This window comes from Electrona antarctica, assembly GCF_951216825.1.
Source record: "Electrona antarctica genome assembly, chromosome: 14".
In the NCBI taxonomy this organism is placed as follows: Eukaryota; Metazoa; Chordata; class Actinopteri; order Myctophiformes; family Myctophidae; genus Electrona; species Electrona antarctica.
This window is the reverse complement of record NC_136795.1, coordinates 24,244,910-24,267,818: the sequence shown is the minus strand read 5'-3', so window position 1 is coordinate 24,267,818 and position 22,909 is coordinate 24,244,910. Positions and strand designations below refer to the sequence as shown.

The window sequence follows — 22,909 nt, the reverse complement described above, 5'->3', positions numbered from 1 at the left end:
CCCCACTCGATCATGATTGGAGGAAGGCCCCTCTCATCCTGATTGGATGAAGGCTTTGCCACCCAAAGCCCAAACCGAAACTAGGGTTTTTTGACCCCAGGGGCTCACTGGGGACAGGGAGGAACTCCTTATATGGTCAGCACACTTTATAGTAGGGAGGATTATCCAAAAAATAAGAAAAAACAAGTGATATTTGAATTAAGTGAAATCACTGAATATACCTTTAAACTAATAATAAGATCAAATATTATTAAATGTTTTTAAATATAATGCAACATAGTATTAACAGAAACAATAACATAATAGAATATTGTAAATAAAAATGACACTTCACTTATGCTTCAGCACACAACGGTGTCGTTTAGATCAGTACTCTTTGACTATTTTCACTGCATGTGAATAGGCTAATGCCTCACATAGTCTTTATTCCATACTGTTCACACATGTGTCAATCATTCGCGTTCACAGAACTTCATCAGTAAGTGTCTGGAGTCCAAGGAGGCCACCATCACCAAGCTCAACGAGGATGGAGAGAAGCTCATCACTGCCGAGCATCCTGGGAAGAATGTCATCGAGGTAACTTACTTACCGCTCTCTCTGTACTCTAGGTGATTATTTACCTTGTTTATTGACTGGAGTTCAATAAAAACTTGTAGGCCTAAGTCCCTCTGGATGAGAGCGTCTGCCAAATGCTTAAATTGTAACTTAGAGGCCTGTTAGAACCCTGGTGGCGAAAGGATGCGTTGTCCAGGGTGTTTTAGGGAAGGGAGAAGAGTCTAGGACGTGTGGAGTGTATCTTGGGTGTTTTAGGGAAGGGAGAAGAGTCTAGGACGTGTGGAGCGTTGTCCAGGGTGTTTTAGGGAAGGGAGAAGAGTCTAGGACGTGTGGAGTGTATCTTGGGTGTTTTAGGGAAGGGAGAAGAGTCTAGGACGTGTGGAGTGTATCTTGGGTGTTTTAGGGAAGGGAGAAGAGTCTAGGACGTGTGGAGTGTATCTTGGGTGTTTTAGGGAAGGGAGAAGAGTCTAGGACGTGTGGAGTGTATCTTGGGTGTTTTAGGGAAGGTAGAAGAGTATAGTATGTGTGGAGCGTTGTCCAGGGTGTTTTGGGGAAGCGAGAAGAGTATAGGATGTCATACCCGCCCTGATGAAGACTGAAGTCGAAACATGTTGGCTTTTTTATACTTTTCTAAATAATGTACCTTGATTTTTATCCACCCTCTCCTCATTTTTAAACTTTTTTGAGTGCTCGGATCGCTGCCTTTTTTCTAGAGTAGGACGTGTTGAGCATTGTCCAGGGTGTTGTACGGGAAGGGAGAAGAGTCTAGGACGCATGGAGCGGTGTCCAGGGTGTTTTAAGGAAGGGAACCCGGAAGCTGCTTCAGGATGGGAGGCTTGTGCAGGTTGAGAGGTCAGAGGTCATCAGATGTAAATGTGTCCATGTTGTCCCTCAGGCTCACACGGAGGCTGTCCACGCTGACTGGAAGGAATACCTCAACCTGCTCATCTGTGAGGAGAATCACCTCAAGCACATGGATGAGTACCACAAGGTCTGTACCACACTACTAGCCTACACTAACTGTGTTTCTCAAAGTGGGTGCATGACACAAGTCCCTGAATACTTATAATATTTGGAATTTATCAATATCACTTCAGTTTAACCCTCTAGTCTATACTAGGTCAAACGGACCCGAGTTGCAGTACTTTGTGTGATCTTTGTCGATCTACAAAATGTTTTTGTGCATAGTTCCCATTGTGACATTTTTTCCAAGAAGAACTAAGAAGGGGAAGAAGGGGGGGGGGGGGGTGTTGTGGAGATCAAGGCAGGAAATCCAATCTACTCTACAAGCTCAAGTTGTGAGCTTTGTAGTGAGCTATTTTCACTAGTTTTGGGTCAGACAGTAACTTGGGAGCCAGTGTTCTAATGGGTTGACGTGCACTTGTATGGGCCTAGTACTACAAGGAGGCGCGTGACAGCCAGGACCTGTTGAAGAGGCTGGACACGGAGATCACCCAGAAGTACAACCCCGAGTTCAAAGACGTCTATCAGATGGACGGGCTGATCCAGGACCTGGACGTGAGTTTCACTTTTCATCTTAGGAGAACTACACCGAGTGTGTAGGTCTGTATGTCTGTACTGTATGTATGTCCGAGTACGACCTATTGACCCCGGCAGGTGGATGCAGATTTTATGTATTTACACAATATTAACAATATATGACCGAGCCAGAGTACAGATGGGTCACACAAATCTAAAATGGAAAAACAAAATCAAACAAAAAGAAAATTTGTCCTCACAAGTATACTAATACAAACCTGTGCGTGTGCGTGTGCGTGTGCGTGTGTGTGTGTGTGTGTGTGTGTGTGTGTGTGTGTGTGTGTGTGTGTGTGTGTGTGTGTGTGTGTGTGTGTACAGGACCAGGCCAAAGCCATAGACCACCTGGACGAGCGGGTCAAGGCGTTGCAGAAGCGCAGCCTGCAGGTTCTGCCTCTCAAAGCGCGCAGGGAGCCCTCACAGAAGCTCCTCCCCATCGAGGCGCTGTGCGAGTTCGACACCGACGAGGTAGAACACACACACACACACACACACACACATACACACACACACACACACACACACACACACACACACACACACACACACACACAAATGGATTATATTTATAATCATACAAAATTCTTCAGACATCTTTTAATCTTGCAAATATTTATATTAAAATAAAAAATCACACCTGTGTGAACTGAGTGGTGTAAGGTCTTATATAGACTGATCATCTGTGGTCTGACGTAATGTCTGACGTAATGAAATCACACCCGTGTGAACTGGGTGACCATAGCAACCATGCTCATTTTTTGGTACGAACAGACAGACAGACACGTAAACTAACAAAGCCAGTTGTAGGAGTGGTTTACACCACTCAAAAAACAACTAAGCTTTAAACTAATACAAAATAAAATACAATAGAAAACATGCTTTAAAATTAATTAAAACTACAATGAAATTGAAAACAAAAACATGACACAAGCTCACAAACAACATGTTGCAGAAGAGATTTGGTGTAAAGGGAATAAAACAGCAGACCGATTACAGAGCCAAAGATCAGGATTACCAAGTATTGAGGGTTAAAGTAGCAACATAAAGCTAGCATATTATTAGAAAAGACATGAATTTACACAGCATTGATGATAGTGCTATCACACAGGTTTATGAATCGCCATGCCGGTTTAATTACATTTTTGCCATGGACAGAAACAGAGCTAGAGCTAACATACCTACATTAATATGCTATTAGTGCTCTGGTTCTCATAGTGGGTTGAGGGACCTTTGGGGTTGCTTGAAGGTGGTCCAAATGTACGATTATGGGTCTGCAACAATGAGAGTGCTTAAAAATGAAAAGTTTGAGAACGACTGTACTGATGGACTCTTAATATGCCATAGTGTCATAGTAAATCAGTGTCACATATTCCGAAGAAAATCTGGAGACTGAAATTAATTAATTGGGTCTTATGATCAAAATCAAAATAAGAACAATCTAATGTTATGAAAAAACAACATTTAAAATTTGTCACGGAAAAGGTGTATGGACACATTGGACACCTTATTCTGACAAGTCTGCTCTAAAAGCTTTGGCCTTGCAGTTGACAGAATGTTGTGTTGACGTCCACAGGGTCAGGTCGCACGTGGGGAGAGGTACACACTGCTCAGGAACAGCGGCAACAAGTGGGACGTGAAGGACGCGGCCGGACACAAGCTCACTGCCCCGGCGGTCTGCTTCATGATCCCCCCGACAGACGCAGAGGCGGTGGCTGCTTCTGACAAGTGAGTTGGTGCAGTGAATCAACCTCCCCAAGTTTAATATGCAGCAGGCCCACAGACCCCCATGGCCTAATTTGTATCTCTTGTCTAATTTGTATTTCTGGCCTAATTTACATCACATGTCTTGCATGTGATTTCCTCAGTGTTAGTTTAAGGCTCATAAGGGTCCATTTGGTGCATTTAGCTGCCTGTTTGTCTGTCTGCAGCTAATCTGGCAAACTGTACATGGATGGTCGTATTTCAGGGGCGTACTGCAAGTAAACCATGGGAGGCAATACCCACATACTTTTCAAAATGGCCTCATGGTTTTGATTGATTGAACACTTTATTAGTCGAAAATGTAACGCACAGAAAGGTCCTAGGGACTTCCATTGTGGTCCTTTGTATTCAATTCGTCAACAGGGCATAGAATATGAACACATACACATATTAACACATACCTATTACATGTCATCAACAAATAGACATAGCTATATTTACAGAGAAAAGGAAAAAGAACAAATTACCCGTCATTTCAAGGGGATTTAATATCTATCATAATAGCCAGCACACTTTATGTTTTGGCCTATAATTCCTGAACCATAGTTTGTACACTCAATCAGCGTTCCCCACACTTATCTTACTTTACTTCGGATAGTTTAACCCCTTTTAATTGACCCCTCTAAACAAATGCAGACCCAAAATAGCTTACACATCGACCCAATGAGTGTCCCATATATTTTCACATTTAGATTTTTATTGCGTGAATGTCCAGCTTTTGGTGTATGTGCGCAAACTTTGTCCTATACACAAACATTAAATTCCCATTGACAATGAATGGACAATTGTACGTCATATTGTCTATTTGTACATACATGATGTACGATGATAAGAACGCCCTTCACTTCACATGGGTGTGATGTTTTGATCTCACATCCACCATCCACGTCCCGCCATATTGATTATCAATATGATAGAATCGACACGATGCCAGAGATCCGCAGAGAAGCCAGTTAGATCCGTTTATGTGAATTTGGACAGCCATGGGGTCATTTACATTCCTGATTAGTGTTTCCAGTCTGGTCCCCAAACATAATTAACACAAAGAATTGATGATCAGCATCATTTATCACAGTGGTTCTCAAAGTTCCGGGAGTTATGGAACCAAATGCACGCGCAAGGGTCCATTTGGTTCCATTTTTCTACAATCTCTCACTGTGTAGATTGGGAGTTCCAGAGATAGACAATTGGATCAAATGGGAGTCTGTGGGCTAATGCATATCAAACTGGGGGTCCTTGAGAACTACTACTTTATCACCCCCCGCCCCCACCTTGCCCTATGCCTTTTCATACACACAGATAACAGTGTCTAAACAATGTCATCACATCACACACACACACACACACACACACACACACACACACACACACACACACACACACACACACACACACACACACACACACACACACACACACACACACAGTAGTGGAGGTAGGTAAGGGCCCCCTGGCGGAGATTTACGCCTCACTGAGCGCACCTTTTTGGTACATTATGATGTTGGCTGCGTGCTCTCTTTTTCCCCGTCGCCATTGTCATTGCCGTCAGTTCCCACCTGACATCGTGTGGGAGTTCTGAGCGCTCCAGACCATGCCGGATGACCGCCAGTTTACACAGCGTCTTCAGATTGGGCCTCAGGTCTAAGATGTAGAGGTCGTCGTGCCCTCTGTATCCCCCGAAGAGGACGACACGATCGCCCACCACACAGCAGCACACATTGTTCGTCCAGCCACGTCCTTCGCCCTTGGGCTCGACCCTCTTCCAGGAGAAGGTGTCCGGGTCTAAGCGCCACAGGTCGTTGACGGTCTGCTGAAACGTCTCGCCGCTAAACGCATACAGCACTCCGTCGTGGGCGAAGGCGGCGTGGCACGAGCGTCTCTCCACCGCCGGGAAGGGCTGCGCGGAAGGAGGCGTGCTCTGCCAGCGACCGGTCTCCGTGTCAAAAACTCTGACATTGTTGAACGAGATCCCTCGGCCCCCGAGCACGAACATCTTCGTGCCGATGACGGTGGCTGATGAGTGACTCCGGCAGACAGGTCCCGGAGTGCCACTTGCGTTGATCAGAGACCAGGCCATGGAGGCGCTGTCCAGCGCGTGGATGTCGTTGGTGCACGCGGTCAGTAGGGTCCACCCTCCGTAGACGTACATGACCCTCCCCAGGACGCAGGCGGAGTGGCTCTGCCTCCCCTCCGGAACAGTCCCTGAGACCTCGGGCTTGAACCATCGGTGTGCGACGACGTCAAACCCGTAGAGTGCGTCACAGAACTGCATGGTTGAGGTGCGCCCTCCCCAGATGTAGACGACGCCGTCTATCAGCACAGCGGTGTGGGCGTAGCGCATGGAGGGGACCTCGGGGGGACATTGTCCTCCCTCGATCGTCGCCGGGGCAAGCCTCGTCCAGCGCAGTGACACGGTGTTGAAGACGTGCACGTCGATGGGACTTATGCCGTTGATGTCCACTTCGTAGCCTCCGAAAGAGAACACGTTGTCCCCTACTGTCACTGCGGCGTTGTTTGGCTTCTTCGGCGCCCCTTTGAGGTGTGCAGCCCAGGCCAACATTTATGTAAAACTTGACAGAAACCTTGAAATAAATTTAGTGCTATTGTATTTATTTATTTATTTACTTATATTGGTAGCAGTCAATTATGACGTTTCTATGACGTTGTATGAGTCCATAACTGGGCAAGCTGATCCGACCACCACCGCATCATTGAATTAACTAGAAAGTTGCAATTCAGGGAGAATTGGTTGCCTCGATATTATGTATTGATTATTTATTGCTCCATATACTGTATGAGTCTGACACATGACGTCACACGTCACAGGGGGCAGACTAATATATAGGCAAACCTTTTGGGGTTACTCTATAAATAAAAAATCATCATATACATCATCTCATTCTGGCCAATCACAATTTGTGTCCTCACTTTTCCATCTTCACTTTTTTGCCCTCACTTTTATTTTCAATATGTACTTTTCTCAGCCAATCAAATCATCGCTATGGGGTGATCAGCCAATCACAAGCCAATGTTCGTGTTTACACAAACCCGTAACGCTGGCCATAGGAGGGGCTAGCGCCCCCTCAAAGATTATTAGATTATTAGATTATAGTCTATAGTCTATAGTCTGGTCACCTTGTTAGGGCAACCACACTAAAATACATAGTAATAAAGTAAAATTAATTAAAAAAACACTGTTTGTGTAAAAACAGCTCACAACGCGTTAGGATGCGTGGCGGTGGAGATGTGAGCTTGTAACTGTCGTGGACCCATTAAGACCTGAGGCCAATTCTAAAAACAACTTCTGAATCCTAATAGGTTTGTTTGTAATGACACATGCTTTCCCAGATTGAATGGCTTAAGTGGTTAATTTATTTAGTGTTTAGTGTTGTTACATATAGTCATTTCAGAGAAACCTCGTACCTCCATTATTTCACCTTTTTATGTCTTTTATATGAATGCCTTACTTCATCATACCAGTGTCTCAAAAAAGCAGTGAAAATAGCCGATCTATAAGCTTGTAGATTGTCTATTTTCACTCTTATTATATTATTGTTTAAAACCACACTTTTGTGAAGTGAGGGGCCCCCAGCCCCCACTTTATATTGGCCACATGGACGTCTCACGTCGTCAACTGCTGCCCTAGTAAACAAACATTAAAAAGTCCATAGACTTGGCTGGTATATGACGTAATTTCAAAAGCCATGCATTGGAGCGGCTAGCGCCCCCAAAAAAACAGTTTTGGACAAGGTTTCAACCCGACAGTAAGCGATTATTGTTCTATTGATGACATCATCACACTGTGTGCCTGCAGTCTGGCCAACCAGCAGAAAGGCATCAAGCTGAAGATGACGACCAGTAAGAGCAACCTGCAGAGCCGCCTGGCTGAGCTGAAGAAACAGAGTGGAGCAGGCACAGGTACCCACTCTCCCCCTGTCCTGTACCACCCAGTGCCCAGTGCCCACTGTCCTGTATTACACCCACTGTCCCCCTGTCCTGTACTACCCAGTGCCCACTGTCCTGTATTACACCCACTGTCCCCCTGTCCTGTACTACCCAGTGCCCAGTGCCCACTGTCCTGTATTACACCCACTGTCCCCCTGTCCTGTACTACCCAGTGCCCACTGTCCTGTATTACACCCACTGTCCCCCTGTCCTGTACTACCCAGTGCCCACTGTCCTGTATTACACCCCCTGTCCTGTATTACACCCACTCTCCCCCTGTCCTGTACCACCCAGTGCCCACTGTCCTGTATTACACCCACTGTCCCCCTGTCCTGTACTACCCAGTGCCCACTGTCCTGTATTACACCCACTGTCCCCCTGTCCTGTACCACCCAGTGCCCACTGTCCTGTATTACACCCACTGTCCCCCTGTCCTGTACTACCCAGTGCCCACTGTCCTGTATTACACCCACTGTCCCCCTGTCCTGTACTACCCAGTGCCCACTGTCCTGTATTACACCCCCTGTCCTGTATTACACCCACTCTCCCCCTGTCCTGTACTACCCAGTGCCCACTGTCCTGTATTACACCCACTGTCCTGTATTACACCCACTGTCCTGTATCTGTCCCCCTGTCCTGCATGTACTACACCCACTGTCCCCCTGTCCTGCATGTATTACACCCACTGTCCCCCTGTCCTGCATGTATTACACCCACTGTCCCCCTGTCCTGCATGTACTACACCCACTGTCCCCCTGTCCTGCATGTATTACACCCACTGTCCCCCTGTCCTGCATGTATTACACCCACTGTCCCCCTGTCCTGCATGTACTACACCCACTGTCCCCCTGTCCTGCATGTACTACACCCACTGTCCCCCTGTCCTGCATGTATTACACCTACTGTCCTGTATTACACCCATTGTCCCCCTGTCCTGCATTATATCCAGGGCCGTCAAGGGTCCCAGGGGATCAGCCAATCACAAGGCAATGTTTGTGTTCACACAAACCCGGAAAGCTGGGCATAGGAGGGGCTAGCGCCCCTCAAAAAAAGCAATTGCTATAGTCTGGTCACCCTGTTAGGGCAAACACACTAATTAAAGTAAAATACATTTCAAACACAGGTATACCCACTGTTCCCCTGTCCTGCATTATATGCAGGGCCGTCATTTAGGTCCCAGGGGAGCGTTTGCATTTCATTATCTTAATCTTAAAATTCAGTTATTTCATGCTTATTGCTCCACTTTGGAAGATTAATCTGATTTTAGAATGACACTGAGTGCATCTCAACCCACACATGTTGCATGTGACATGTGACACACACGTTATAGACACGTGTTTTTGACTATGAGTTCATTAACCACTTTCAAGCTGGTGTCCCTATTTTAGGCCAATCTACAGCTCACAGTACTAAATAGGGCTAAAGTGAAATAAAAAGAATGCTTAGGTCATGTGTCATTTATGTACAGTATGTTACATTTTCTCAAATAGAAACTTTAATCAAATTTAATCAAAAAAACGAAAATGTTGCACATTTGCAATTGGTGGTGTAGAATAGATTGCAGAACGCTCCAAAATCAGGATGGGCATCAGAACCAAAACTCCTCTTCGTCTAAAGCTGTAATGGAAGTGCTGATGGGACCTCCGATTCGTTTAAAGTTGTAATAGAAGTGCTGTGTGACCTCCTCCCGGCCTCCAGACAAGCAGGAGCAGCAGTGTCGCCAGTTGATGGCCGGTCTGGACAAGGTGGTCAGTGACCTGGACAAGCAGGAGAAGAGCGTGTACGCGCGCGTCCGCCCTCCCCTGGAGAACACCCGCCCTCTGCAGGACAGCAGCGACCGCCTGCAGGACATTAAGGTATGCATGCAGTGAACATCACACTCTCCTAAATTCATTAATGCTTATAGATCTGCTATTTTCACTATTTAACATTTTTTTTGTCATTTTTGTATTTATTTTTTTCACCTAGAATGCTATTTAGATTTTTTATAGTTTCAATGTACAGATTATTGTTTTGATAGTGTTTAGACTGATTCTAAACGTTCTTTGGAGTTTACTGAGGCACTACGTTGTCTCTCTGAATTTGATGTAGGTGTTTAACTTGGTAATTGGAAGTCTTTAAATCAAATTAACGATTATCTATTGTTTTGTATGAATGACTAAATGGATCATTTGGATTAACAGGACACCGCTGCTGCTGTGAACAAGCTGGAGCCAGAGAAGAGCTCCAAGGTGCAGGAAGCTCAGAGCTTCTTGACCTCCAACCCTAAATGCACCAGTGGGGCTCAGCTCTATGCCAAGGTGGACGACGCCAACAACAAATACAACAAACTCCAACTGCTTCTCAAATGTGCCGAGGACAAGTAAGAGACCCGCTAGAGTTGCTGTTGGCAGTGGTGGAATGTACATTTACTCAAGTGCTGTGCTCAAGTACAATTTAGTTGGTACTTTTACTTCACCGGAGTATTTCCAATTTTCAATACTTTTACTTCTACTCCGCTACATTTCACGATTTCAGAGGCAAATATTGTACTTTTTACTCCACTGCAATTGTTTGAAAACTTCAGTCACTAGTTATTTTGAATTACAGATGTATACATTAACCACTTTTGAAACTAAAACTATTTAAACTTTGACTATTTGAAAATAGCCTATTTACAAGCTCAACGCGTCACGGTACGTTGCGAGCTTGAACATCTGCTTATTTTAAAATATTTTAAAATATATAATACATTTTATACATGATCTGCTATTTTCACTATTTTGGTGCAACAAATGTGAAATTTGGAGGCACAAGTTCTCTCCCCGACTACAGCAATATGAAAGCCAACTGCACCAAATCACATTTATAATTTACAATTTTGGCATTTATCTTAATCCAGAGGGATTTACAGTAAGCAAGGAACACACAAGCTCAATGCATCAAAGAAATGAACAGAGATAGTGATCTAGGATCATATGTAAACAAAGAACCTATCCTCAGTCTAAACTGTATAATATCGAAACAATCAATAATTTACATACACAATATAGGATGCCAGGTCTACATCTAGCATATGTCTACTCTACATGACATCTACATTACATTTTAACCTTTGCATAAGCCTGGAAGGTCGTCAAAGCTAGGGCAAGTGCACATTTCATTTCATTGTATGCTAAATGAATATGCTTTTTGTGTTTTAGGCTGAAGAATTCCAACCGCCTGGAGAACTCCCTCCAGAATGGGAAGACGTTGGTGTCCTCCTATGAGAACAAACTGGCCAGAGAGGAAGTTGCTCCAGCAGAGATCAGCGCACTGGAGAAAACCCAGAGGGAACTGGCAGTAAGCAATGCAACAAAAACACATACAATCACTTTGTCTTATTATTCACCCTTGAAGAACATAATGCACTCACATGCATGATATTTAGTGTAAGTGATATTTTAGATTACACCATGAGTTAACAGGTAATCATGCAGCTCACATCTTCTCGTCTCTTCTACAGTATCTACCGTATTATTCTTTTTTGAACCACCATCTTCCTTTCTTTCTTCCTGCTCTGACAGGACATTTGAGAGCCCAGAGGTCAGCCATGTTTTTGTTAAATAGGTGAATAAATGAAGTTAAAGCTCTATTCTGATAGCAATGATGACTATAATAGAGCAGCAGTTTTCAACCTGTCCTGTATCATACAGGATACAGCAAATTAAGCAAAAGATAATGAGCAGGCAAAATTGGAACTGCAGTCCTATACAATTGAAGCTGATACATGGGTTCTCTCTCCTGTTTGGACGAATTTGGTGACCCACACTCTATCACTCTATAGCAATGAATACTATCACAATATAGAACTACTTAAGTGTAACAAAAAACAAACACTTTAATACCTTATCTTTAAACTGAGTTTTCTTCCTGCTCTGAAAGGACATGTCTTCGGACCTGAGAGCCCAGAGGTCAGCCATAAACGAGACGGAGCAGCATCTGCGCGCGGCTAAAAGCAGCTGCAGCAACATGGCCGCCAACCTGCAGGAGCACTGTCCTGACATCGAGAGGCAGGAAGCCGAAGTCAACAAGCTCAGCAAGCGCTTTGACAACATCGGCAGACAGCTCGACACCAGGTGATGATTTACTTTACCATACCTGTTTGTCCCTTAACTACTATTACCCTTTCCTATTTAAATTGCAACGGTGGGCATCACTAATGTAACATTGTGATTTAATTTGGCCGAATTGGGCCACAATTCGTTCACAAACGTAACATCTGCATGACTTGTGGATTTAGGAACAGTGGTTAAAGAAATTCCCCCTCCGGTTCTATTTTTTTTTTTCCTCCAAAATGTTACAAAAATAGCAGATGTATACAAGCTTGTAGCTTGTATATCTGCTATCTTTGGACATTTTGGAAAACAATTGAGTAATTTCTGGGGACTTCTGCAAGCCCCTGGCACAAAGCATTTGCAGATGCAGTGATGTACAGTGAATAGGTTTTCAATGTAATGAGTCCCGGGATGCAGGGATAGTCTTTTAGATGAGTCTCAGGGACCACTTCAACGACAAGTCATATTTTGCCATTTTTACAAATTGCAGCATTTAACTCTGCAATTATAATGTGGTTATATTCATGTAGAAAACAGAAGAAGAAATTATTATTATTATAAAGCTAAATAAACTAGAAAATAAACTTGTTTTTTTTGCAGGTGAGGAAACTCAAATAGGAGTTGTGCCACCTAGTGGCTCCTTTTTAACTGAAGTGTTCACTTTTCACCTCAAACATTGAAATGTTCCGCTCACTGTTTTCAGAAATTGTCCTATGAACATATTATTTTATTTTATTTTATTACACAAGATTGTGCAAATAAACTGACCCCACATCATGTACTGTGTGTGTATCAGGTCTCAGAGCTTGCAGAGAGCTAAGATGGGATATAAGAACTATCGCAACGAGTATGACAACCTGAACAGCTGGCTGTCCCGTATGCCCAACTATGAACCCACTGAGACGGACGACGTGAGGCAGGTGGAGACCAAGCTGAAAAACCAGAGGGTGAGTAACGCATTATGTAGGCATTTATGTACCCCCCGAATGTATGCTTTCAATTGTGCACGTTTGTTTGAATGTTGTGGTCACTCACTATCATCATCTTATAATAACAAGTTTTCAGTTCTCTGTCATGGCAGACCAAAATCTTTTTTTATAACCGAAACATATACAGATATGTTTTTTTTTCTTCCTGTGGATATTCATTTTTGTCTCCACCAGGCCGAAGGCATGGTGAGAGAGTACGTTTTGCACTCCGTCCGTGTGTGTGTCCGTCCGTGTGTGTGTCCGTCCGTGTGTCCTTCCGTCCGTCCGTTACCAGCTAATCTCCGGCACCGTTAACCCGGTCGATGCCAAACTTTGCACACACACTCCCTAGATGCCAACGATGAACCTCTGCCCCGCATTTTCCAGAACGGCCTGTTATAGCGCCACCATGAGGCAGCTTTTCACATTTGTTACCTAAAACTGCACCGATCTGCGTGAAACGTTGCATGCACACTCCCTAGAGGCCAAGGACAAACCTTTGACCTGCATTTTCCGCATCTGCCTTTTATAGCGCCACCAGGAGGCCGACTTTTGTAAAACACATTTTTGGATATTACTCCTCCAGATTCTGTCCAAAAATATCACAAATCGTTACACAGTATCTCTATGGTCATGTGCTCAAGTCGGATCTGTCCGATATTTCATATTCCACCCTAATTGGCTATAATTGCCTTTCACAGTTTGCAAGATTGCCCCGTTTTGAACAAAAGCCTCAAATCATGAACACAGCATGCAATTTACGTGAAATCTTTCACACATTTTCTTACTAGGCTGAGGAATATATCCCACCCTTTTCACATTGGCCTGTTATAGCGCCACCAACAGGTTGATTTTTGCAAAACAGGTTGATTGGAACAAAATGCCTCAAATCATCCAATTGTCATACAAGGCAAACATGTTTATATTACTACTAAACATTTTGCCTAACATCTCACACAGTCCTATCCTCCTGGTGGAGACCTGTGCCCAGAAGGGCACTTTTTCTAGTTTTGTCTTTTGTTTGGCTTACACATCTGACTGGAAAACCTTTTTCTAGTCAGTTCTTCAAGAACGCAAACTTTTCTCTCATCTTTGAACTAGTAAAATATGTCATAAATATAGAAAAGTGAAAGTAGCAGTATAAGTTAGGGGTGCTGACGTGCCCGTCGATGAAAAACAAATCTATAGGGGTGCCTTGACCCCAAAACATTTCAGAACCACTAACGTAGATAACACGCCTGCTCTGTTTCTCATAGAACCTGCTGTCAGACATCACCAGGAAAGAGTCAGACTTGAACAATGTCTCCAAGCATGCTCAGGTTTACCAGCAAGCTGTCAAGGTAAGCTGTTCACTGTTGTGTTTACATATCGTCACTGTCCGCTGGAAACCTTGTATGTTCAAAACAGTTACTTTTCAGGAAATGTAAAATAACAACCTGTGTTCCAATGGATCCAATGTAGTTATTATTTAAGCTCTTGCTAATACTTTCCATTGGTTCACAGTTCACACACACTTAACCATACTTTCACTTCAAAAATAGAAGATCTATTCTATAGGCTCACAACAAACAGCAAAATGGCTGTTGAATGTTTGCTTGTAGATTAGCTATTTGCTACTTTTGTGCAACACTGAGTCTGACAAAGTAGGGCATTCATTTAACAAAACAAAAAATGCATAAAAGGTTGAAATATGGAGATACAAGGTTTCTGCCCGACTGCAACGGTAACCATTATATCCAATCTGATAAGCTTGATTCAGTTCTCAATAATGCAGCTTCCCCATTTGTTGATTATTTTCATTTTCATTTGTTTGTAGAATTACGAGAATGAAACGGAGAAGTTCAAGTCCATCCTGGACCTGGAGGATGGACTGGTCCCTCAGACCTACAAGAGGAGCAGGATGGAGTCACCTGCACTGCAGGTCCGGGGAGAGGTGAGAACCATACATTAAACTCTTAAAGGAGAGGTGAGAACCATAGAGAACCATACATTAAACACTTAAAGGAGAGGTGAGAACCATAGAGAACCATACATTAAACACTTAAAGGAGAGGTGATAACTACAACCATGTCTATGTAATGTCACATTAAACACTAAACTCCTTGACTGTTTACTGGAAATCCCGTAATTCAAAGTATTACCGTTGTCTGCCGATTACTCGAAATCCCGTACATGACCCGCTTTATATCACTATGAAGCGACTGCAATGCAAACCAGCCTGTAGTCATGCCCCAGTTGCTATGCAACCTCCGTCACTCCCAGCAATGCGATTTTTGCCTTCTTCAGGTATACCCAGAAGAAGGCAACTTGTTTGTCGAAACGTTGGTAACAATATTATTTGTGGGCCCACTTGCTCATAAACCCATAATACGTAACACAAAAGGTTAATTTGTGCTTATTCATTTTGATCCATTGACATGTTTATTTTTTGTTTACTTCCAGGAAGCAGCCATCGAGGCTAAGTTCACCGAGGTGAATGCTGTCAACAACCAACGACTGAGGAATCTGGAGTTTACACAAGGCCTTCTCAACCAGGTGAAACATTCTCACTCAACACATTAAACCACTAAAACAGTGGTTCTCAAAGTGGGGTCCAGAAACCCCCTGGCGTTCTTCAGGGGGTGGGTTCCAGGGGGTCCCAAGCAAAATTAGTGTAACACATTTACCCTGTTTTAGAAATAACTGATCTGTGAGTCTGTGGATCAGTTATTGTTTTAAATGTTAGAAAAATCTTGAAGAATCGGGAACATTTTGAATAATTTGGATTTTCTTTTAACAACACAAATCTCTTTTGAGGGTCACTGACTCCTTGGCACAAAAGGCACAGAGGGGGGTCTGCAGCCAAATATATTTGGGGATCCTTGGCATGAAAATACTTGAGAACTGCTGAACCAAAAGGACTGAAATATAATCAACTCGTATCTGTTCCACTCTCAATAGCAACCAGAGATCTCCATGATCCAGAGTACCAACGTCCAGTCTGTTCAATCGGCCGCTCCGGGCCAAGAGTCCTGGAGGATGAAGAAACAGCTGGAGGATGAGGTTCAGAGGAGAGAGCAGCTGGAGAAAGAGATCGAGAACATCCAGACAGACATCTACGTGCTAGAGGGCCAGAAGCCGCAGGACACCATCGTCAAGAAGGAGCTCATCAAGAAGGTCCCAGACCCCCAGCTGGACGAGGACCTCCACAAGGTGCAGCAGAAGCTGTCGGAGGAGCGGCGGGCCACGCGCGTCCTGGAGAACGACATGGAGGCCCTGCAGCTGAAGCTGCGCGGCCTGGAGACGGAGCTGAAGGAAGGCGCTCAGCAGTACACCGTCAAGGAGGTCCTCCGCATTGAGCGGGACCGCGGCCAGGAAGAGGAGGTGCGCAAGCTCAGGGAGGAGCTGGACGAGATGAGGAGGCAGAAAACTGTCAAAGACGGCGAGCTGGTTCAGATCCAGAGGCAGGTGACCCTCCTGGCCGAGGAGAAGAGCAGGGAGCAGGAGGTGATCACCGAAGAGGAGGTGATCAAGGTGCAGAACGACCCCCAGCTGGAGAGCGAGTACCGGTCGCTCAACGACAAGAAGCTGAAGGCTGTGGAGGGCCGTAAGTCACTGGAGGACGAGCTCACCTTCCTCCAGGAGAAGCTCAGGAGGCTGGAGAAGGAGAAGGCCATGGCCGAGGAGAAGATCTCCATCAAGGAGGTGCTCAAGGTGGAGAAGGACGTGGTCCTGGAGAGGGAGGTGGAGAATCTGAGGCGGCAGCACGAGGACGAGAAGTCCAAGCGCCGGTCGTCCCAGAGGGAGAAGACCGACCTCCAGAGGAAGATCTCCAGCCTGGAGGAGGAGAAGTCCAAGATCATAGTTCAGGAGAATTATCGGGAGATCGTCCGTCCGGACCCCGAGGCCGAGAACCAAGTGGCCAAGCTCCGGCTGGACTTGGTGGAGCAGCAGAGTCGCTATAAGGACGCCGAGCTCCAGATCAAGTCTATACAGGACGAGCAGACCATGCTAAAGAACCGCGGCCCTCTGGTGGAGGTGAAAGAGATCTTCAAAGAGGTCGTCAAGTACAAGACGGACCCACAGACCGAGAGAGAGCTGGAGAAGCTCCGCAACGAAATCGTTGACAAGACCCACCAGACAGAGAAGTCTGAGATGGAGATCCGCCAGCTTAGAGACGAGATCCAGCGGTGGAAGGACACCAAGCCCCAGGTCCAGACCAAAGAGGTGGTCAATGAGGTGCTGCAGTACAGAGAAGACCCCAAGACCAAGGAGGAGATTGAGGTGCTGAAGAAGAAACTGGCGGACGAGCAGAAGAAGCGGCTCGACCTGGAGAGGGAGCGCTCTGTGGAGGAGGACAAGATCAGGCTGAAGAAGATGGACCTGTCCCAGGTCAGGGAGAAGATCGTGCAGCAGGAGGTGGTGAAGACGGAACAGGATCCCCTCCTGAAGGCCGAGTGCGAGACCTTCACACAGAATATCAGCAACGAGCAGAAGCACAAGGAGAGCCTGAAGGACGAGCTCTACAAGCTGCAGAGGCAGAAGGCGGAGCTGGACCAGCAGCTGGAGGAGGTGGAGCGAGAGCGCCGGACGAGGCGCGACGCCGAGCTGGAGATCCAGAGGCTGCGGGTGAGGCTCAACGAGATGGAGCATCGCGACAAGGAGAACCGCGAGAAGGTGACGGTCAAGCAGAAGGTGGTGATGCAGCAGGACCCACAGCAGGAGAAAGAGCACTCCATCCTCCGGCTGCAGGTGGATGAAGAGAGGCACAAGCGCACACTCCTGGAGAAGGAGCTGAGCGCCCTGCTGCAGCAGCAGCAGACCCTGGAGAACATGGACGTGAAGGAGAGGGTGGTCCGCACCGAGAAGGTCCAGGTGGAGAAGGACCCCGAGGCCGAGGTGGAGATCATCAACCTGCGGAGGACCCTGGACGAGGAGAAGAAGCGGCGGCGAGAGCTCGACCAGGAGCTGTCCAACCTCAACTCCAAGTTCTCCGACATGGACTTCACCAATGCCAAGTCGTCCAAGGAGCTGGACTATATCCGCGACGAGAGCAGCCGCCTGCAGCAGGAGAACCAGCGCCTGCAGAACGACATACGCAAGCTCCAGTCCGAGATCCAGATCACCAGCAAGGAGACGCGGCTCATCTCGGAACAGGTATCGTAGGAGAATATTAATATTTCAGACACAGGGTTGGAAGTGTAGACGATTTATTGAAGAAAATTCAAGCAATCAAAACAGTTTTGCAGCAGCATAGCCTAGGTCATTGGTTCTCAATGTTTGGGTCCAGGGACCCCCAGGGGTCCTTGAGGAGGTACCAGGGGGTTCCCAGCTAAATTTGTCAATATAGCTTTAATCATAATATACTTACATCCATCCATCTTCAATTCGTAGTCGGGTCGCGGAGGCAACGCGTGTATCAAAATGACTTATTTTTTGTTGTTTTGATGACAAAGTTGTACAGTATGTATATCCATAACATAAACGAGCAGCACGCTAGCAAACAATTCACTATAGTTCTTTATCATTTTATTATTATTATTATTTTCACAATTATATTACCTGATCATCTTCTTCTTAAATACAGTAGTTTGAAACTCTATACCGTCATATGCATACATCTGTTACGTGAATTATCAAAACATTAGAAAGTAGCCGGCATATCTGTATCAGATTGTGAAAATATAATAATAAATAATAATAATAATAATAATAAAATGATTGAAAGAAAGAACTAGTGTATTGTCTGCGCGTGCTGCTTGCTTATTTTATGGATATACATACAGTTGACTTTTACAACTTTGTCATGAGTAATTAAACAAAAAATACTTACTGGCACAAATAAATTGCATTAAACAGTGCTGCCGGACGGGTCTTTGCACAACCGCTCCGTCATTTAGAATTAGGCGGGGGCAACAGCTCCACCAGAGAGCTCCAGACTTCCCTCTCCAGAGCAACATTAGTGACTTCCTCCTGGGGGATCCCGAGACGTTCCAAGGCCAGTGAGTCGATTTAATTCCTCCATCTGCGCCTTGGTCTGCCCTGGGGTCTCCTCCCAGTGGGACGTGCATCGAGGACCTCCCTAGGGAGACGCCCGAGAGGCATTTATAATCAGATGCCCGAACCACCTAAGCTGGCTACTTTCCAGGCGAAGGAGCAGCGGCTCTACTCCGATTCTCTCCCGCGTGACTGAACTTCTCACCCTATCTTTAAGGGAGATGCCAGCCAGCCAAACTCATTTCGGCCGCTTGTATACGCAACCTTATTCTTTCGGTCATGACCCACACTTCATGACCATATAGGTGAGAGTAGGAACGAAGATTGCTACCGAAGATTGTCTACCGAGCATAATATACTTTACTTCTACAATTATAATACTATTTACTACTTATAATTTACATATAAAAAATAGCAGATGTACAACCTCATAGCTTGTAGAACTGCTATTCATGAAAAATCCCTTTCCCTTCACATAAATCTTCTCTTCTGGGGTTCCCTGGCACGAAATATTTTCAAATGGGGGTCAAATATATATCACTTTTGAGGTCCTTGACATGCAACTGTTTGAGAACCACTGTACATACGACAGTGGTTTTCAGGTCAAGACCCAAAAGAGAGATTAAACTTTTGCCCAGGACCCAAACTAGTGAAAATAGCAGATCTACAACCACATAACGCGTCGCTTCATGCTATTTTCATTACTTCTTAATTATTATTATTTTCGTTTGTTTGTTTGTTTTAAACTGTATATAATTCTTCAAAAATGGTCTGTGGTCCGTGGCCCACAAATAGTTCCCGGCCCACTGTTTTGGAACCAGTGCTCTATGTTATCCAAATACAATCACGATTTTGAACCGATCGGCTTTCTAAACAAATGTCTATAATACCACAGGCGCCCACGGAGAACGGCAAGAACCTGGAGCTGCGGCTGGACTCCCTGCAGAGGGAGCTGTCGGAGCTGCGGGGCGTCACGCACCAGAAGGACGAGGAGATCGAGAAGCTCCAGAAGGGCCTGTCGGCCGTGCGGATCAAGCGCGAGCAGCGCGAGAGCCACCTGCGGCGCTCCATAGTGGTCATCGACCCGGACACGGGCAAGGAGATGCGGCCGGAGGAGGCCTACAAGCTGGGGCTCATCGACTGGAAGATGTTTGTCAACCTGCAGGTACTGTAGGCCTGTCTGTCACACATTATTACTTAACCCGATAAGACCGGGAAAGCATCATTTTATATTTTAGCTACAGGTATATCGTCGCAGTCTGGCACAAACCTCTTAACTCCATATTTTAAGTTTTTGTGTTTTTCAATAAATTAACGCCCAAAAGTAGATCTACAAGAGCGTATAGATCTTCTACTTTTTATTCTTTTGAATTTGAATCCTGAAAACAGTTACAGTTTTGGACAGGTTTCCACCTGACAGAGACAAGAAAACTGTTTTATAAGGCATTTGTTGAATCGACCTCAGGTCTTAATGGGTTAATCACAATTATTTGAGATAATCACAATTATTTCATAGATTTTCAGACATATCCTATATTTGAATTTATTTGCCATGTCTTTAAACTTCTCACCCACAAAATATTGATTGATCATTATTTGATTATTATACACCCCTTTGACGATTTATTCTTTGTGACAACCTTTGCAGGGCCAGGAATGCGACTGGGAGGAGATCTCGGTCAAGGGTCCGAGTAGCGAGTCGTCGGTGCTTCACGACAGGAAGTCGGGGAAGAAGTTCTCCATCGAGGACGCGCTGCGTGTCGGCCACATCACCAAAGCGCAGCTCCAGCAGTACCTAAACAAAGAGATTACCATCCAGGAGTTTGGTATTATGGTGTCGGGCAAGACCAAGTGAACGCGAGAAACCTGAAGAAAAAGCATATCTATTTTTTGTTTTCTATCCTATGGGTTTTAAATAATGGTCGCTGTTGGACGGAAACCTTATGCGTCCGAAAGGGGTACTTTTCAGGGAAATGGAAGAAAAACAGAAGCTGTCTCCAATGGATCCAAATGTAGTTATTATTTAGTCAAAAGATATTGTTATATATACTTTTCATTTGATCAATATTTATAAAACCCACAGGCACGTAACCACTTTACATTTAAAAATGGCAGACCTACTTGTAGATCTGACATTTTTGTTGAAATATGGAAATACGGGGTTTTCCGCCCGACAGCAACGATCTGGTCAATATAATGTATTCTGTGTGTTACTTTCACTCTGGCTTTCAGCTCATGTTGAATTAACGTTATTATTATTATTATTTTGCCTCTCTTTGAAGTAATAATTGCACTGTTTTTGTTTTCATATTGCATAAATACTTTTAATGTTGGTACTACTTGTAAGAAATGTGGGTTGATGGAAATTGTGTTACGGACAGCCGACTAACATTTTAAGTGTCAGAAATGGTCTTGTGTATCTAACAGAGGGTGCCTGGGTAACAGTAACATCTCATCTCTGAGTTGACTTTGCTTTGAAACACAAGGATTGCTTAACAGTTTTTGTCATGTTGTATTAATGGTGTGTTTTTTTTCTCAGATACACATTCTTCATACGTAAATAAATACATCTTTGGAACTTACATAGTATATTTGTGATTGCTTTGTTTGAAAGACATGATGTTTACCTGACGGAACATTCAGAATTGTTCAATAACCATTTATACTGTACTATTATGGCTATTTAAACAAATAAGTGCTGATCTACAAGCCCATGACGCATCACAATGCGATGCGTTGTGATCTTGTTGATCTAAAAAAAAAGCAAAGTTCTTTGTTTACCCAGGGTAAGTGGACTAAGCTCGAGATGCTTGTTTACAGCCACGCCCTGCTCATAGAACATTTCATGGTTGGGGTTCAATGCCTTGCTCAAGGGCACTTCAGTGGTGGTAATGTCGTATCTTATTATGGACACGAGACCATACAAACTTAACCAAAACGGGAGAGCGGAGATAATTGTGAGACGGCAGCAGACAGAGTAAGATGTTCCTTGATGTTTATTTCGACAACACAGCAAACAGCAAAGCATGGCATAGGCCTGGATGGCCTTGACCAGCCACCACCAGGTAGTGACTGGCCCGACTGACTGAACTGGTTACATTCAATTGCATGACATTAAGTACAATTTCCACAGAGGTGAGAATAGAGGCGTGTTCACTGTTCCCCTGAAGTCAACCCCAGCTTACGCATTGATCAACCATTTGTTGAGTGGCCACTTTGAACCCATGTTTAGCATTTGATGGCCCTAGGTGTGAATCAGGATCTCAGGACTCAAACAAAAGGCACAGTAAAAACAACCCCTGTCCCCAGGTGGTCCTTGAATATCAAAGACAGACCCCAATTAAGCCAGCCAGCTAGTCTGACCAACTAAACAGATCACCATATGCTATGAGCACAGTAGCACACATTATGGATAGAATTATGATTTCCAGATTCCACATAACCCCCCTTATGACATATATGTCATATAAAAAAATATGGAACCATAATTCTTACCAGTTACCACCCCCCTTGATCCTCAGGTTAACAATACACTCAAGACACCAGAATAACAGCCTTACAGTACAGAATCTCCCCCAACATGGTTTTCAAACAGACATTCAAGATTACACAACTCGACATAAATGATTTTCATTTACAGTAAGTACAAATACAATTTCGTATCAGTGGAAAATTCATAAATGGTTTCCATTACAGTAAGTTAAACACAATTTCGTATCAGTGGATGGATCGGATCAGAATTCTCTTTGCGTTATTTCAAACTCTTATGGCTAAAAATGTTACAGAACATTAGGAGGATAATTTCCCTGTTGTTACTCAAATCTAGGATAACATGTTTATAAGCACCAGATCACATGAAGCTCTCTCTTTGGAGTTTCACAGGACCGAAATCAAAATAAGTCTTAGACTTATCCTGACCATAACACCCCAAATCACATAAACCTCTCTTGGAGATTCACAGGACCAATAACACACCAAATCACATGAACTCTCTTTGGAATTCACATGAAAAATAAGAAAAAGGAAGAACACGTTATATCCCAGAACAGAAGCCAACAGAAATTTAACCCCTCACTAATAACTCCCCTCCCG

General features: G+C 44.5%; 1 protein-coding gene across 2 annotated transcripts in view; it reads left to right on the top strand.

Annotated features, from left to right (window-relative positions):
* The window catches only part of ppl (periplakin), a 40,719-nt gene extending 19,320 nt beyond the window's left edge, over window positions 1-21,399 (top strand). For both annotated transcript variants that reach the window (XM_079520270.1, XM_079520271.1), the window contains 17 exons: window positions 469-576; window positions 1,451-1,546; window positions 1,951-2,073; window positions 2,413-2,559; window positions 3,665-3,816; window positions 7,667-7,770; window positions 9,496-9,653; window positions 9,981-10,159; window positions 10,980-11,118; window positions 11,701-11,894; window positions 12,670-12,820; window positions 14,098-14,181; window positions 14,658-14,774; window positions 15,284-15,376; window positions 15,782-17,977; window positions 19,713-19,982; window positions 20,466-21,399. In XM_079520270.1, coding sequence (XP_079376396.1) covers window positions 469-576; window positions 1,451-1,546; window positions 1,951-2,073; window positions 2,413-2,559; window positions 3,665-3,816; window positions 7,667-7,770; window positions 9,496-9,653; window positions 9,981-10,159; window positions 10,980-11,118; window positions 11,701-11,894; window positions 12,670-12,820; window positions 14,098-14,181; window positions 14,658-14,774; window positions 15,284-15,376; window positions 15,782-17,977; window positions 19,713-19,982; window positions 20,466-20,672 — 4,518 coding nt within the window. In that variant the 3' untranslated portion in view covers window positions 20,673-21,399. The remainder of the gene's footprint in view (window positions 1-468; window positions 577-1,450; window positions 1,547-1,950; window positions 2,074-2,412; window positions 2,560-3,664; window positions 3,817-7,666; window positions 7,771-9,495; window positions 9,654-9,980; window positions 10,160-10,979; window positions 11,119-11,700; window positions 11,895-12,669; window positions 12,821-14,097; window positions 14,182-14,657; window positions 14,775-15,283; window positions 15,377-15,781; window positions 17,978-19,712; window positions 19,983-20,465) is intronic.
* Window positions 21,400-22,909: the final 1,510 nt, after the last annotated feature.